The sequence below is a fragment of the Clupea harengus genome, chromosome 8, assembly GCF_900700415.2.
Source record: "Clupea harengus chromosome 8, Ch_v2.0.2, whole genome shotgun sequence".
Taxonomy (NCBI): Eukaryota; Metazoa; Chordata; class Actinopteri; order Clupeiformes; family Clupeidae; genus Clupea; species Clupea harengus.
This window is the reverse complement of record NC_045159.1, coordinates 2874112-2888319: the sequence shown is the minus strand read 5'-3', so window position 1 is coordinate 2888319 and position 14208 is coordinate 2874112. Positions and strand designations below refer to the sequence as shown.

The 14208-nt window shown below is 40.8% G+C and overlaps 2 protein-coding genes across 5 annotated transcripts in view; both read left to right on the top strand.

The window, feature by feature from the left end:
• Positions 1-445: 445 nt before the first annotated feature.
• tlcd5b (TLC domain containing 5b) lies at positions 446-2567 on the top strand. Its single transcript, XM_012821970.2, has 3 exons — positions 446-753; positions 1033-1235; positions 1678-2567. Exons 2-3 carry the CDS (start codon positions 1034-1036, stop codon positions 2205-2207), a joined length of 732 nt encoding a protein of 243 aa, XP_012677424.1. The 5' UTR covers positions 446-753; position 1033; the 3' UTR covers positions 2208-2567.
• A 716-nt stretch (positions 2568-3283) lies between these two features.
• Positions 3284-14208, top strand: part of arhgef12b (Rho guanine nucleotide exchange factor (GEF) 12b) — a 45009-nt gene continuing 34084 nt past the window's right edge. For 3 of the 4 annotated variants that reach the window (XM_031571510.2, XM_031571509.2, XM_031571508.2), the window contains exon 1: positions 3284-4903. In XM_031571510.2, the coding sequence (XP_031427370.1) occupies positions 4872-4903 (32 nt within the window). In that variant the 5' untranslated portion in view covers positions 3284-4871. The remainder of the gene's footprint in view (positions 4904-14208) is intronic. The other variant, XM_031571511.2, reaches the window with a different exon arrangement.

Here is a 14208-nt window from a genome sequence, read left to right as displayed (position 1 = left end):
AGTTCTTGTTTAAAACATGTAAAAACTTCACACTGGGTGATCAATCCATACAATGTCCATGTTAGGCGCCTGTCCATCTTTGTATTCATAATTAGGCTAGCTTTACTTCTAACATATAGGCTGTAGGCCCGGACCACATTTTTTAAGTACAAAGAAGGCTATAAACTCATCACCAAATAAGTTAGTTATAGGCTACTATGCTGTCGGAGCACTGCCATATAAAATGTGACCTGTAGTTGGATGTTTTGTTAGGTTTCACATTTTGTTTTTTCACCCTCAACCCGCATTCCCCTTGCTGTCACTGCACGCCCCCCCTGGGGGGCCTGCCTCACAGTATGGGAACCATTGTTTTAGACACTTGACAATGAGACAACATGCTTGTTAGAGGCTTGCAATAACTGTCTGTATGATCCACAGTCAAGCTGTCAAGCCAATGGAGGTGGTGCTATGTTACTTCAACCCTAGTCCAAGTATATTGGGAGTAAAGAGACTTTAATCTGATAAGAGGCTAAAGCTGCTTGAGACCAGGGGAAGGGATGTAGGTGACTAGTGGATTGCACTGTCGGTTGTAATGGAAAAAATTAGAACAGGCTCTCGTACGATGCATCAGACCACCTTCAGAGAGATATTATAAGGATATACTTGCTATGAAACAAGATTAATTTAGGCCTATCGACTATGACATTAGGACTGTGAGACGTTAGACTTGAAATGCAAAGTCTGGATGCCAGTGTTCACAGCATGAGATACAAGGTAAAAACCCATTTGGATTCATTATCTTATTGATGCAGCATTCATTCTTGACAAATGGACATTTACATATCAAATTAAGGTGTGTGTGTAATTGTATGTAATGTGGTTTAGAAAGGAGAACACATTTCAGCATGAACATTTTCTTGGGATTTAACCACAAATCATGCATGTGTATTTATGTGCATGCTACATGTAAATACAAATAATTACTGTATATTTGTGATTGCAATATGTAATATATAATAATATTTTATTGACTTCTTTTTTTTGTCTCAACAGCATGGCAGTTACACTATTGGTTGTGGGGTTTAGCTGTAGCCTTATTGGATGGATCTTTGTGTATGCCGTCATTTGCTACATTAACGCTCCACGGGGATTCGAATGGAACTGCAGGCTTGTGACACTCCTCCATGGCATTCTAATAGTTTTACTGACTGCTTACATTGCCTTCATTGATGGACCATGGCCCTTCACACATGCAGGTGAGATTCCAAAAGCACTCAATATTCTAACTCTCCATGTTTTATTGCATACACAAAAGAATGCACATGTAAACAAGACAATAAAAGATAAAGATGCATGTGTAGAATATATTTACAATACGGAAATTCAGTGCATTGTTATATACAGGCACATATATTGTTCAGAGTACAATGTCTGTTGGGTACTGATATTTGAAGTGTTTGGTCATATTTAAGAGTTTGTACAGAAAAGTGAATGTGCCCCATAAGGTATATTGGTCTAGGTCCCACAATATTTACCATTTTGCACATAAACAATGTATGCATTTGATAGAACCATGCATTTATACATTTTCACTCTTACATACATGAGTTAACATATGTTTTTTTTTTTTGGTGTTGTACTTCTGTAGCAAAGTTCTGATCGACACTGGTTTTTTTCTACTACATTTAATTTCCACAGGCACAGAGAGTACGCCACTGCAGGTCTTGACCCTGCTGGTCAGTCTGGGTTACTTCATGTTTGACATGGGCTGGTGCATATTCTTCCGAACAGAGGGCCCTCTGATGCTCGCCCATCATACTCTGAGTATCCTGGGCATGCTTATGACACTGGGACTTGGGGAATCTGGTAGTGAGACCTGTGCTGTGCTCTTTGGGAGCGAGATTACCAATCCTCTGCTGCAGGCGAGGTGGTTTCTGAAGCGTGCAGGCCAGTATGACAGCCTGGCAGGGGACGCCGTCGACCTCCTGTTCATTTTGCTCTTTGGGATTGTGCGCATTGGCGTCGGCAGCGCCATGCTTGAAGCAGTGCTCACGTCCACCCGTACTCGACCGATCGTAAAGGCGGAAGGAGTGGCCTTCTACACACTGTCTTGGATCTTCATGGTGGACATCGCTCGCTTTGCCTGCCGCAAAAGTTGCAAGAAATACAGAGGCTGGCAGGAACGACGTAAACAGGAGAGTGTAAATGGGAAGGCTCATCAGCATTAACACTGACCCTAAAATGGACATCCAATCACACCTAAGTGGCTCCCTAATCCAATGAATGACAGGGTGCTGTCATTCATTGGAATCAAACAAGAAGACTGGTCTGTCCTCCCGGCTAACACAGAGATCCTCTCTGGTTTCACAGGCAATTGTTATATAGTTTATGACAGATCTCTGAAGCTTTATTTATCTATTATTGTTATGATTTGAACAATAACTGTCAAGTGGTTGGGTACACACCAGAGGCGGGCTGTAGGTTTTACTGTAGTGAATCAATATGGATGACCAAGTGTAAATTGATTTTTTTCTGAGACCATTATTGTTAAACCGCTTACCTGCTTGAATAAACATGCATACCTCTGATCAAGACTGAATGCTTTAGTTTTTTAAATGCATGAAATTGTACTATATTAATACAATGTAACTGTACCATATAACAACAATATAACAGTACGGCACAATCCACATTCAACATACAAACTTTCCATCCATAATATTATTATTATCATTACCATTATTATCATTATTATTATAATTATTATTATTAACTAAGCCAGTGTTCGTCTTGTGGAACTAAAAGCCAGAGCTAATGCGCTCAGCTTACAGGTAGGCTTATAGGAAAACAATTATCTTATTTCATAACAGTTACAGATAATTCAGTGATAGTTAAGTGTTTTGATATCTGCTTTACTTTTCATGATATCCAGCTGTTTATCTGTTAGCAAGAGTATGCAAAGAAAAGATGATGTCTCTGTGAACGGATAAAAAATGTAACTCATGGAGTAGTGTAATATGACTGTTTGTTTTCTGGCCAATGTAGGCTTAGTGCATTTGATGAAGTCTTTTAGGCTTCACTTTCGTAATGCATGTAGTAGAATGATGTGTAATTAAATGTAACTGTTTTGGAATGATAGCCGGTGTTGTAATGGCTGAAAAAACAATTTTAGGGACGTTTTTTATTTGTTTAAAAGTTTTTCATAATTAGCCTACTTTATATGTTGTTCATCAGTATAATCAAGGTTATCTTTAAGAAACATATGTTAGGGTGTCTAATGAGAATTTAAGGCAAAACAGATCGCGGTGTCCCTCCAATTGCATCTTGTGGCCCTAGAGTCCAGGGCTATGTGATTCTTTTACGGCGGAGGGATACCTCTGTAGAGAGAAATGTCGGCAATGCGTAGGAATCTCGGGATGCAATTTACTCAAAGTCAGGAATTATTTGGATTTTAAATCTTTTCCCAGCGTTATCTTAGTGAGAAATTTGGCAATAGTGTCAAAGTCACCTTTTACTCTCAATGATTTTTATTTTCACTATTTCAAATAGGTGTATTTTCCAGAGAAAGACAATACGACAAAACTGCTGGATTTGGGGAAAAACATGGAGACAAGGAGGGGAAGGACACGACTAAATGACTAAGCTTGAAGTTTTCAGCCATCAATGCATTCAGGAATCTCTTGGAGTTAACATGTATTGGACATTTAAGATATATCGATTATTTCCTGTTCTGTGGGAACAAAACTGCCGGGAAAATATTCATTGAATCTGGACATCAAGTTAGCGTTCGAACAAACTCTGCTCAGTTTACATCAAAGGATTCGGAAGTTTTCTCCCGAAAATCTATGAGAAGATTAGCCAGTTTGGAATTCTGGTCGATGGAATTGTACTGGGGAATCACAAATGGGTAATTCTACCCCAACAGTGTTTACCCCACAAATCTTACCCCAAGGAACATCTTAAACATTATCACTCCGAATAGCACCGCGGCAAAGCGGTGTTTTGTTAAGTATTTTCCATCCAGTGTTCACCTCAACAGGCCTGTATAGGCTTAATGAAAAGACCACGTATAGATAGTGACGGAAGATGTGCAATTTACGTGTTGTTAGAATGTTAATATTGAAGGAGTAGAACTTTTACAGACTTCCGTAGTTGTACAAAACTTTTCGGAAATCTCATAGACACGACTATACAAACGTGTCTGGGAAATGCTGTAACTGGAAACTCAGTGAGCGATGGGAACATATCTGAAGAGAAATGTGGTCATTGACACGGAGTAATACCGAGTGACATTTGGACAGCAAAATATTTTTGGTCTTTTTATATGACTGAAGGGTGAGAGTTGCGAGACCACAGAAAAGTTGAAAGCGTCTATTAGGCTACATTGTAGCTGAAAACAAATTAACAATAGGAGCGGTTACCTCGCATATATATTTCCACAACTTAGGCAAAGAAGGCTCGATGTAGACCGTGTGAAAGGTTGTCGTGTAATGAGCCTACCTTATTTTCACTTGAAGACTTTTAGATTGCAGCCTTTTTGAAAGTATTTGACAGTCTTTGAAATATTAACTATGGTTGCATGAACTTATCAGTTATCCATGTTCAAAACTATCCGGAGTATTTTTCTGTACAGGACTACAGTATGTGGTAACATATACCATCGTTTTGTTCAACCAACAATTTCCTGTCTTGTGAGAAGCCTAATAACATAGATATCTGGAACTGGCCGAAGACGAGCATACAGTGGAATAAGCTATCGTAGACTATTGTCAAGATCATCATTAATTTCGAAACACATTGGTTGGACGTTACCAATTTTCCAACGTACGAGGGAGATTGTACACATTAAAATGATAGTTGGATAAAGGCTGAAGAAATTAAACGAAAGCCCAATGAGCGGCACACAGTCCACGATAACTGACAGGTAAATGCTTTCTCATGTTTTCAACACGGGTTTCAAAATGTGTTTGTATGCATACACATGTATTACCTTGTTTTTCTTCTGGATTCATCTACATAAATCACTGTTAAGTATACGCCAGCATGGGTATAGCGGCTATTGCTAGCAAGACCAACGTAGGCTGTGCCAAAATCTCAGCTGCATTGGTGTAGTCTACATATCCGTAATACATGTAACTGTTAATGATGGGTCACCCATGAGTACTGCCAAGATGGGTTTCTAGCTTGATCCTTAGAGCAGTGTTCTGCCAGATAACCTTCATATATCCCAGTGTAATATATATATTCGGGTCGCAGTGTAGTGGGTAATGTAATTTCTGAGGACAGATTTGGTAATTTCTCACCAAAACAGATGGTTCTGTACCCTCCTGCATGGATACCATCCGTTGGCAATAGAAGCCAAAAAAAAATTCCACAGCAAGAGTTCAATAGGGCTCAACTTCAACTAGAATTTTAAACTAAACCTTGTCATCTTTGTATGCTTACATTTATCTTTATAAGTTTGAGACATCCTTTGATTTAGGACGTTTTGATAATAGCAGAGGGAGAGTATTGGTGTAAATGTTGATGTGCCTGGTTAGACAGGTAGACATGAACACTGATCAGATATTCATGGTAACGGAGTTGGCAGAGTGGCAGCATAGCATGTGAAGAACATAAAGAAATGCCACCATAGAAACTGAATAGTGACTTAAGTAAAATTATCTCACTATTATTATTAATCTCCTAAGGCATTTTATACCAGAGACACTTACTCCCTGGATTGTTAGTGTATTTGCAAAATGGGCTGCTTATGTAGTACCTTTTGACATGTTTGAGTGAAATTTGTATTGCAGAATGCAATGGCTTGGAGAGTGAAACATTGAATGAAGGGAATTTACTGATTTGTTGCTCAAACCTAGTGTTCAAAATTGCCAACGGAGGATGCTCATTTAATTATTTTCACTTTCCGCTATGGATTTTGAGAGAATTATGTAACAAGGATTATCCCAAAGTGATGTGACATTTTAATCAGAAGAATTTGCTGCTTGCCTTGATGTTTATGTAGCGTAGCCAGTAAACTCCTGTAGAAGCATGTATGGGTTCAACAGTCCTGACACATAGCTGTGTATACTGTGGACAGTGGCATTGTTCACTTTATAGAGACAGATACAAGCTGAAAACATTTACATTTAGTCATTTAGCAGACGCTTTTGTCCAAAGCGACGTACAAGGGAGAGAACAGTCAAGCTACAAGCAATAGAGACCTAGTGTAACAATAAATACTACTTTACATAAGAAATAGAAAAAATAAATGGATAAAAAGAAGTGCAGGAATGTAACTGCTTTGAAAACACCCAAATGTTCCATTTGCCCGGTAGTTTTTAAAATTGCAGAACTAAAGTTAAACAGTGTGTTGCTCACTGTTATCTGTTGTGAATGCTGCGTCTCTCTGTTTCGTGGTTTTTACCATTCCTTTGTATACAATCGGTGTCTTATGTATGTTTATTTATGAGGTGTTTATGGCCCAAAATTGTTTTGGCACAAGTGTTCTTATTCCCAATGCCACCATGAGCAATGGGTTAAAGGCAAGCGCCCAGTCTAAACTCACCCACTCTCGGTGGAGAGGCAAGCCACAGTGGAACACGTGAGCTGATCATCCATGACAGGCGAGTGGTTGGCCGGGGTTCTGTGCTCTCACTGCAGGCACAGGCCTGTTAGGGTTTACTGCTGAAAATGTCCAACAGTTACCAGTCTGCCCATTATCTGCTGATATTATGGCACATACAGTGGGGAAAATAAGTATTTGAACCCCTGCCGATTTCGCAAGTTTGGCCACTTGCAAAGAAATGTGTGATCTAAAATCGTATAAATACTTATTTTCTGCATCAAATACAAATAAAGTCATAAATGTTAAAAAATGCAGTTTTCTGGATTTGTTTGTTGATATTCTATTTCTCACTGTTAAAATAAACCTACCATTACAATTATAGATCACACATTTCTTTGCAAGTGGCCAAACTTGCGAAATCGGCAGGGGTTCAAATACTTATTTTCCCCACTGTATATGCCTGTGAGCATTAGTTTCATGTTGTTAGAGGTTAAGACACAATTACAGGCACACTTTCTTAAAAAATGGGTGGTGATGTGATGGTTTATTCAACTTAAAATAGTGGTTTGTTGTGCACGTACAATGTGGTTACATGACCTGTTTTCAGTATGTCAAAGGATCGCACAAGACATTGAACTTGATATAAAAGTCCTAAAGTCATTAAGCCACAACAATGACATAGAAATTCAATAGAAGGTGTTACTAATAAGTATTATTAATGTAACCAGTAATGTTGGAGGATGCAAAGCAGTTTTGCACGTTTTGCATTCTGTATTGATATTGCGGGTAATTATTCAAATATACATAGCTCTGGTAGGTTTATGCTCTTCCATTGAGATCCCACTTGTGATGTGATGATAATCAAGACATACTGTCAAATTATTTCCTGTAGAATTGTACCTGTGGGCAAGGAGCATGCAATAGGAACCAGTGCGATAAGAATAAATGCAAACAGCTAAGATCCCCTGAATGAAAGGCAGGGTTGCTTAATAAGACACCACAATGGTGTAATACTTTTTTATACGCAGTTTAAGGATCAATTGAATTGGGCTCTTGTTCCTGAGGTTATTCTACCACTTTGTTGTTGAGTGCCCTTCAGTGCACACCTCATGTTGTCCTTTGAGAACTTCACTAGAATCTCAACAATGGCTAGACCTCACGGTATAAAGAGATGGCCTCAAAATCACACTACTCAAGAATATTGGCCAGTTGTGTAACTCCACATTTCTGTCCAGAGATGCCACAAGACCACATTACTTTGAAATAAGGATCCTTATGTCATATTAATGCATTTTGAGAGGGCCACAGTGAATCCACACTTGGAAGGCTTCTTGCAGAGACCAAGTTCTATATTTCTATTATTCCTATTGTTGCTGTGAGTTAGTGGTCTTTTATAAGATTGATGGGTTTTATGATCTAAACATGCTTCATGAGAAGGTAACAGCACTCTAATCGCTGTTCGAAATGTACCACACTGTTAGTTGATCTGTAGACCACCGTTTCCCACAATTCAGTTTCATGATCTATTCATAGGTGACAGGTGTACGGAAATGACACAGGAAAGATAATAGAGGACGCCAGACTAATCGGCATCAGAGCCATTGTGGGCAATTCTCAAACTAAATGTAGGCTTAGTTAGTAGACATATGGTGGATGGAGGCGATTGAGTGCTACACCTCATTAACATTTCCACACCATGAGACCGTTCTCTCCACCACTTTGTGTCTAGAGATGGAGGAAAGTATTGCAAAGTATTGAAAGTATAGCATGGGTTGTGGAGGTGGGGGCTCGTGGCTTTGCTCTTTGCTCTTTGTCACAGTGTTTCGCTGATCTGTGTGTTTTTTTTTACCCCCGAGGCCCGCTCGGGAAGTGGTGACATCACTGATAAACAATGTCTGTCAGCCTGGCCAGGCCACCAGCCTTCCCTGACAGGCTGCAGGCCGTGAGTAATGCATGATGGGAATGTGAAGAGCCTGGCTGGTGGACTGACCTCAGGACCAGTTATTGGCCTTTGCTTAGTGCATAACTGATACAAATGATCTTGAATTAAGAGTGTTGTCAAGTTTGTTTTATCTAAACTAAGAAGCTAACTAGCGAAAAGCCAACAGACATGCCTTGCAATCACCACCAACAGCATTCCTGGTACTGATGAAAGGTCGTTAGCTTGCTAACAGATGAATTTTGACAACATCATGATGTAACTGTCCTTACGGGACCCAGATCACAAAACCGCATAGTGAACAGGCTGGTTAGCTAGTTGGAATGACGGGTGTGTTTATCTGTCCTTCACATGACCACATCCCTCGGGATTAATAAAGTATCTATCTATCTATCTATCTATCTATCTATCTATATGCTATGAATGTAATGATGATGCAAACACTAGCTGGTCTACAAAAACAAACCTTGAAAAAACCTGCATAATTTGCCTTTAAAGTGGTGTGTGTGAGACTGCGGTTCAGAATGCAAATGTAATGACTGGAAGTGTTTTTTTTTTTTTTTTTACATGAAGTAAGTGTTTAGATTCCTGCCTGTTTACTGGTGCTGTTGTACCTTATGATCCCCTAACTCTACCTGCTAATCAGACTCTGAGCCACTGGCCCCATGTTTAAGCAGCTGAGAAAGATTTATTAGCTCATCCTTACATTGTACAAGATACAAGCACAATATCATCGCATCCCTGCTGGACTGGTTTATCACTGATGTCTGGTCATGGTGTATGTCTGATAGCCTATTTGTTGGTGCCTCAGTTCTCAAGCCACTTTTTTATTGTTGTTTATTTTACCCAGAAGAAGTGCTGTCATTGAAATCAAGTTTGTTAGATGGCAGGTAACAGTTGAAGTTCTTGAATTGTGTCCTGGTGTCTTTGTCATGCCCTTGCTGAGACTCATAGATAAGTCAGGATTTTGTCTGTTTGGTCAGCTGATGAGCAGCAGTCTAAGTCAGCCTTTCCCCCTTCTGTGACTATGAGATGTGTGTGCATAGAATGTTGTTGTAGTGTTCGTTTGCATGTGCACAGAATTATAATCTCTATTCAAAGTATTCACTGTTGTGAAAATGCCAGTGAACTTAAACTAGAGCCACCATACGGTTTCAGTGCTCTTCACTCGTTCCACTGTGTTTCCGCTCTCCCCACCGTCTGCCTGCTGCATGCCTTGGCTTGCTCTGCAGACAGAAGCGCTAACTAGCGGAGGACCACGCCCCGACAAAACAGCCTAGTGAAAAAATGACCATCCGCACGCTTGATAAATGAATGCTGCTGTGTATAAATGGCAATGCAGCAGAGTCTGTGGTGGAGTGTGACTGTAATTGATTTGTCAGAGATTTAACAGATGCCCTGTGCTCCAAATGGCAGAGTCACTCAGAGAGGATTGGCTCTCTGCACTCTAGAGTTGGAAACTAGGAGCGAGGGGGAGGGGTGAGGCTACAGCAGAACAGGAAGTGACAGGATGTCACCATTCTGCCAGCAGTGACAATTAAGGCCAGTTAAGGCTCCTGCTGGTAATGTAATCTATTTGAAAAGTTCCTCTCTATCGTGCTCTGTGGCTGGATGTCATTAGTCATTTGATCACTCTTGTTTGTCACACTCCGTGTAAACACAAATCATATCTGAATCAGCACATTAGTGTTCACAAATGAATGTTTGTGTATGCATTTCTTAGACCTGTTTGTATGTGTTCACTATCTTTTGGTTAAGTCTTATAAGTAGGAACCTTTCAGTTTTTTAGCTAGCATAGTAGGGTGTCAGTAGTGATCTTAGATGGATATAATCTTGGGTAGATACAAATAAACTGAAGTAAATAAACAGAAGCCCTTTCTGGGTTACCTTGGTCCTGGTACTGGCCATGTGATGGCATTTTTCTATGCTCTGATGAATGTGATGGCATATATTCTGTTTGCTCTAATGTTAATTTAATTTAATTTCACATAAATCCACATAGGCAGTGGCTAAATTGCTCTGTACCACAGTTTGTCAGCAGTGAAGGAATACAAATACTGGTATTCCCCCAAGGATATATAAAAAAGAAAACACTGAGGAGACCCTGGACACACTTTAGAGTGAGAGAAAAAGAAAGCAAATGAAGCTTCCAGAACATACTTTAAGATGATGAAGCTTCCAGAACATACTTTAAGATGATGAAGCTTCCAGAACATACTTTAAGAGGATGAAGCTTCCAGAACATACTTTAAGATGATGTACATGGAACAGTGCTCTGTGGTGCCCAGCCATCCCATAGGAAGTGGCACTTCAGGGAGAGACTGAGAGAAAGAGACCTCTCATGAAGAAAGAGGAAATGGGCTCCTGGCCGGCGTGGTTTGGAGCCTTGAGTGCTTGTGGGCCCAGACCAGCACAGAGCCTCATGCGCCCCACACGTGACCAGCCCTCTGACTTTCCCAGCTGCATCTCCATGGCAACTACCAGTTATGTGCCGCAGCTTTCCCATCGTGCCTTGCCAGCAGTTGGTGGTGAAGGGAAAGAAAAAGACTTCCTCAGGACGGCCTGACCATCGTCTCCACTGACCCACTCTTATCTCTGTGTGTGCCGCCGTGAGGTTCCTTCACACCAACACCAAAACACACTAGAGGAGTGCCTCCCTGTGCGTGTGTGTGTGTGTGTGTGTGTGTGTGTGTGTGTGTGTGTCTCAGTTCATAGCCTGCGGGACAAGTGCTGGTGCCCTCTTGGCTTTCTTTAGTATTGCAATTCAGATTTGAACCGTATACGAGACAGATGACTCAGTCTTTCCTTCCCTCTGCATTTTCAGTGCTTCCTGACGAATGTGGTGGAAACATAAAGAATGTGGAAAAAACAGCTGTTCAAATGTGGAGCTCAAAATGGCCATTTAGGTCAGTACCGTTAAGCCCAGCTGTAGGGGGTTGAGGGGGTTGTGTGGGGTCAGGCAGGCCGAGGGTGCCAAGGTAAACATACCAGCGCAACATTGTTGCCACTGAATTCTCCATTATCCCGGCTGATGAAATCTTCTGTCAAACGGTAGCTGGTGAATTCTCTGGTGTCATAACTGACACATTCTTTTGTACCATAGCTGCTGGACTCTGGTGTAACAGCTGTTAAGTTCTTGAGAATAGTTGACGCAGGGTTATCCTAACACATTATGGCTATTGAATTACACGTTCCTGTCATTGCTCCTTGGTGGATTCTTTAGTGAAATGGTGTTGGTAGTATTCAGTGGAGTTATATTGAATATGACGGCCTGTCTGTGATGGAGAGAGATTTTTTTTTTGCCATTTTTTTTATTTCTTTTTCAGATGTGTTTTAGGTAATGGTACTTTAATATACTAAATACATACAGAAAATGTATATCTGTGCAGTACTGCAAGTCTGCTAAATGACCACATATGAATGTAAAATATTAACATTACCAAAAGAAGTGAGCATTTAGTATGAAAGGTGTGAAGTGTAATTAGGCTCATTTATGAGATGTGGGGGTGGATAAAAGATCTCGGTGTGACGGCGAAGCCCGCCAGTGTGATGAGTCACCAGACAGCACTGTGCACCTGGACCTGCAGACACGCTCTTTCCTCCCACCTCCGTCACAGCCTCGGCCTGTTCAGCCCAGTGGAGCGAGTCTCAACAGGACGCTCGGCCCGATTGCTATCGCCCTGCTGCACAACTGGTAACATCTGGCTGCAGGCAAGATAAGATGGGCTGGGCTGCTCCACCCTAGTGTGCCTGCAGCAGAACTTCCTGCGGCAGCAGACCATTACCAAATCACCACGCTGCTTTGGATGCTTAAAATGCCGTTGCCTGCTACGTGATAATCACAGTTGGCTGGATGTCATCACCTAGGAAGCTCAACCCATTTTATTCTGGAGAGATGGTTTAGTGAGAGTATCCTAATGTTTCTACATTTACAGTTTTTTTTTTTAAATACATTAGGTTGGTAGTCGAATAAGTTGGGTTGTACTTGTTTTCTATTTGCTGTTAAAGGAGTGAACAAATGGTAACATTTGTAATCATACTGAAATGCTCCCACTCACTTACACTATCGAATTCTTATTTGGACGACATGATATTCTCATGCCAAAGGGGAATGTTTTATTGGTCCAAAACCCATTGTAAAAAGTAGCTGTGCAGTTCTAGCAGGGTTATTCTGCATTCCAGCACGTTATCCAGCACATTAACATTTACAAGTTGCATAGTAATGATGATTGGCAAATTTTATACCCACCTACATAATTTCAACCTGTCTAATCCATTTGGCTGTTTATGTTGTTTTTAGTGAGACAGATACAGGTTGCTTTCAGAAGTGGGAGATTTTTGCTCCAGCCATGTTTTCATTGTCATTAGATGTGTGGAATTGCCCAAGGTCTGTCTAGGTATTTTTATTGAGGAAACAAAACTATATCCCAACAGTTAACGTGCACTGTAGGGGCAAATCAAACATTTTACTAGTTCTTTGATGTGTACTGACTGTACTTTGTGTGTGTGTGTGTGTGTGTTGTGTGTATTGTGGGTGTTGTGTGTGTTGTGTGTCTGTGTGCTGTTTTTCCACACCTGAATAGGCCCCAGCTGTTTAGACGACCATTGAAATTTCTGCCATAGGCTCAGTCTAAGTGAGTGAGGACAAAGGCAACTGCTGAGCCAAGGCTTTTGGGTTTTGTTCTGTGGACAAAGTGCACAAATGTACCTCCACAAGAGCAATCAGGCCAGAGGGGCGATTGTTCAATGATAGAATCGATCAGCCACTGCAGTCAGTAGGGACACCAAACGCTAACCCCTGATATTTGGGTCTGAAGATATCGCAGTCGCAATACCTGATTATTGATTATTGGAAACAGTAACAAGCCGGGCAAACATTTGTCTGTCTATTTCTGTGTTTGTTATAGATAAGAAACTCAAGAAAAACGACTCGGGTGTTTGGGTGGTATGAGAAGGAGATGTGGAGATATTCTCGATGTAGATGTCTCTTGCGTGTGTTCAGTGACTGGTGTTCTGGTGGTTTGAGAAGGAGATGTGGAGATATCAACGATGAAGGAGATGTGCTGAGATTAAAGATGTAGGAGATGTTCCTTTCGTGTGTTCAGTGACTGGCTGTTAAGGCCTGGCTGTGCGAGGCTTCTGCATGAATCATCCCTGAGGAATCGTCTGGTATTTTTGGCATTTGAGACATGAGCGTATTGTGCTTTTTTTCCCCTTTTTGTAATCAAGAGTCTATAAATAGACCCCTAAACTGGGCACTCCTTAAAGCACGAGGTTGTAGGAGCACTTCTCAAGTGTTGGGATAATCCTGAACCTGAAATTGTATATGAGCTCTTTTGTATTTTAGATGTTGTTTGTACCTCAACCTACACATGTTTTCAGTTTGTAATTAACCCATTCACATCTTCACTCCATTGCCTGATTTTTGACAGTTGAAATGTGCAAAGTGGCCTGTAGGCCCTGAACACGGTTTTCCTCTACACCAGTTTTCTCTTTCAGAGTCGTTGCATACCTCTCCACATTCCCCTTTCCCTCACTCATTGGGACACAATGTTTCATTGACTGTTTTTGTGCTTTGTCTTATTAATTCAACCTACAAATAAATCAGGTACTTAACCACGTTTTTTAAATGATGATGGGTAGGGCCTGAGGATTTCACACGGAATATTAAATCCGTTCTGTGGTTGGGTTTGGGTTGGTTTGTTTAGCTTGGGTTGGTTGGTTTGGGTTGGTTTGTTTA

Excerpts from the sequence above, each read along its gene's own strand:
- tlcd5b (XM_012821970.2), top strand. The coding sequence starts at position 1,034 with ATGGCAGTTACACTATTGGTTGTGGGGTTTAGCTGTAGCCTTATTGGA. Across the intron at positions 1,236-1,677 it reads ATGGCCCTTCACACATGCAG|GCACAGAGAGTACGCCACTG; the intron begins GTGAGATTCCAA and ends TAATTTCCACAG.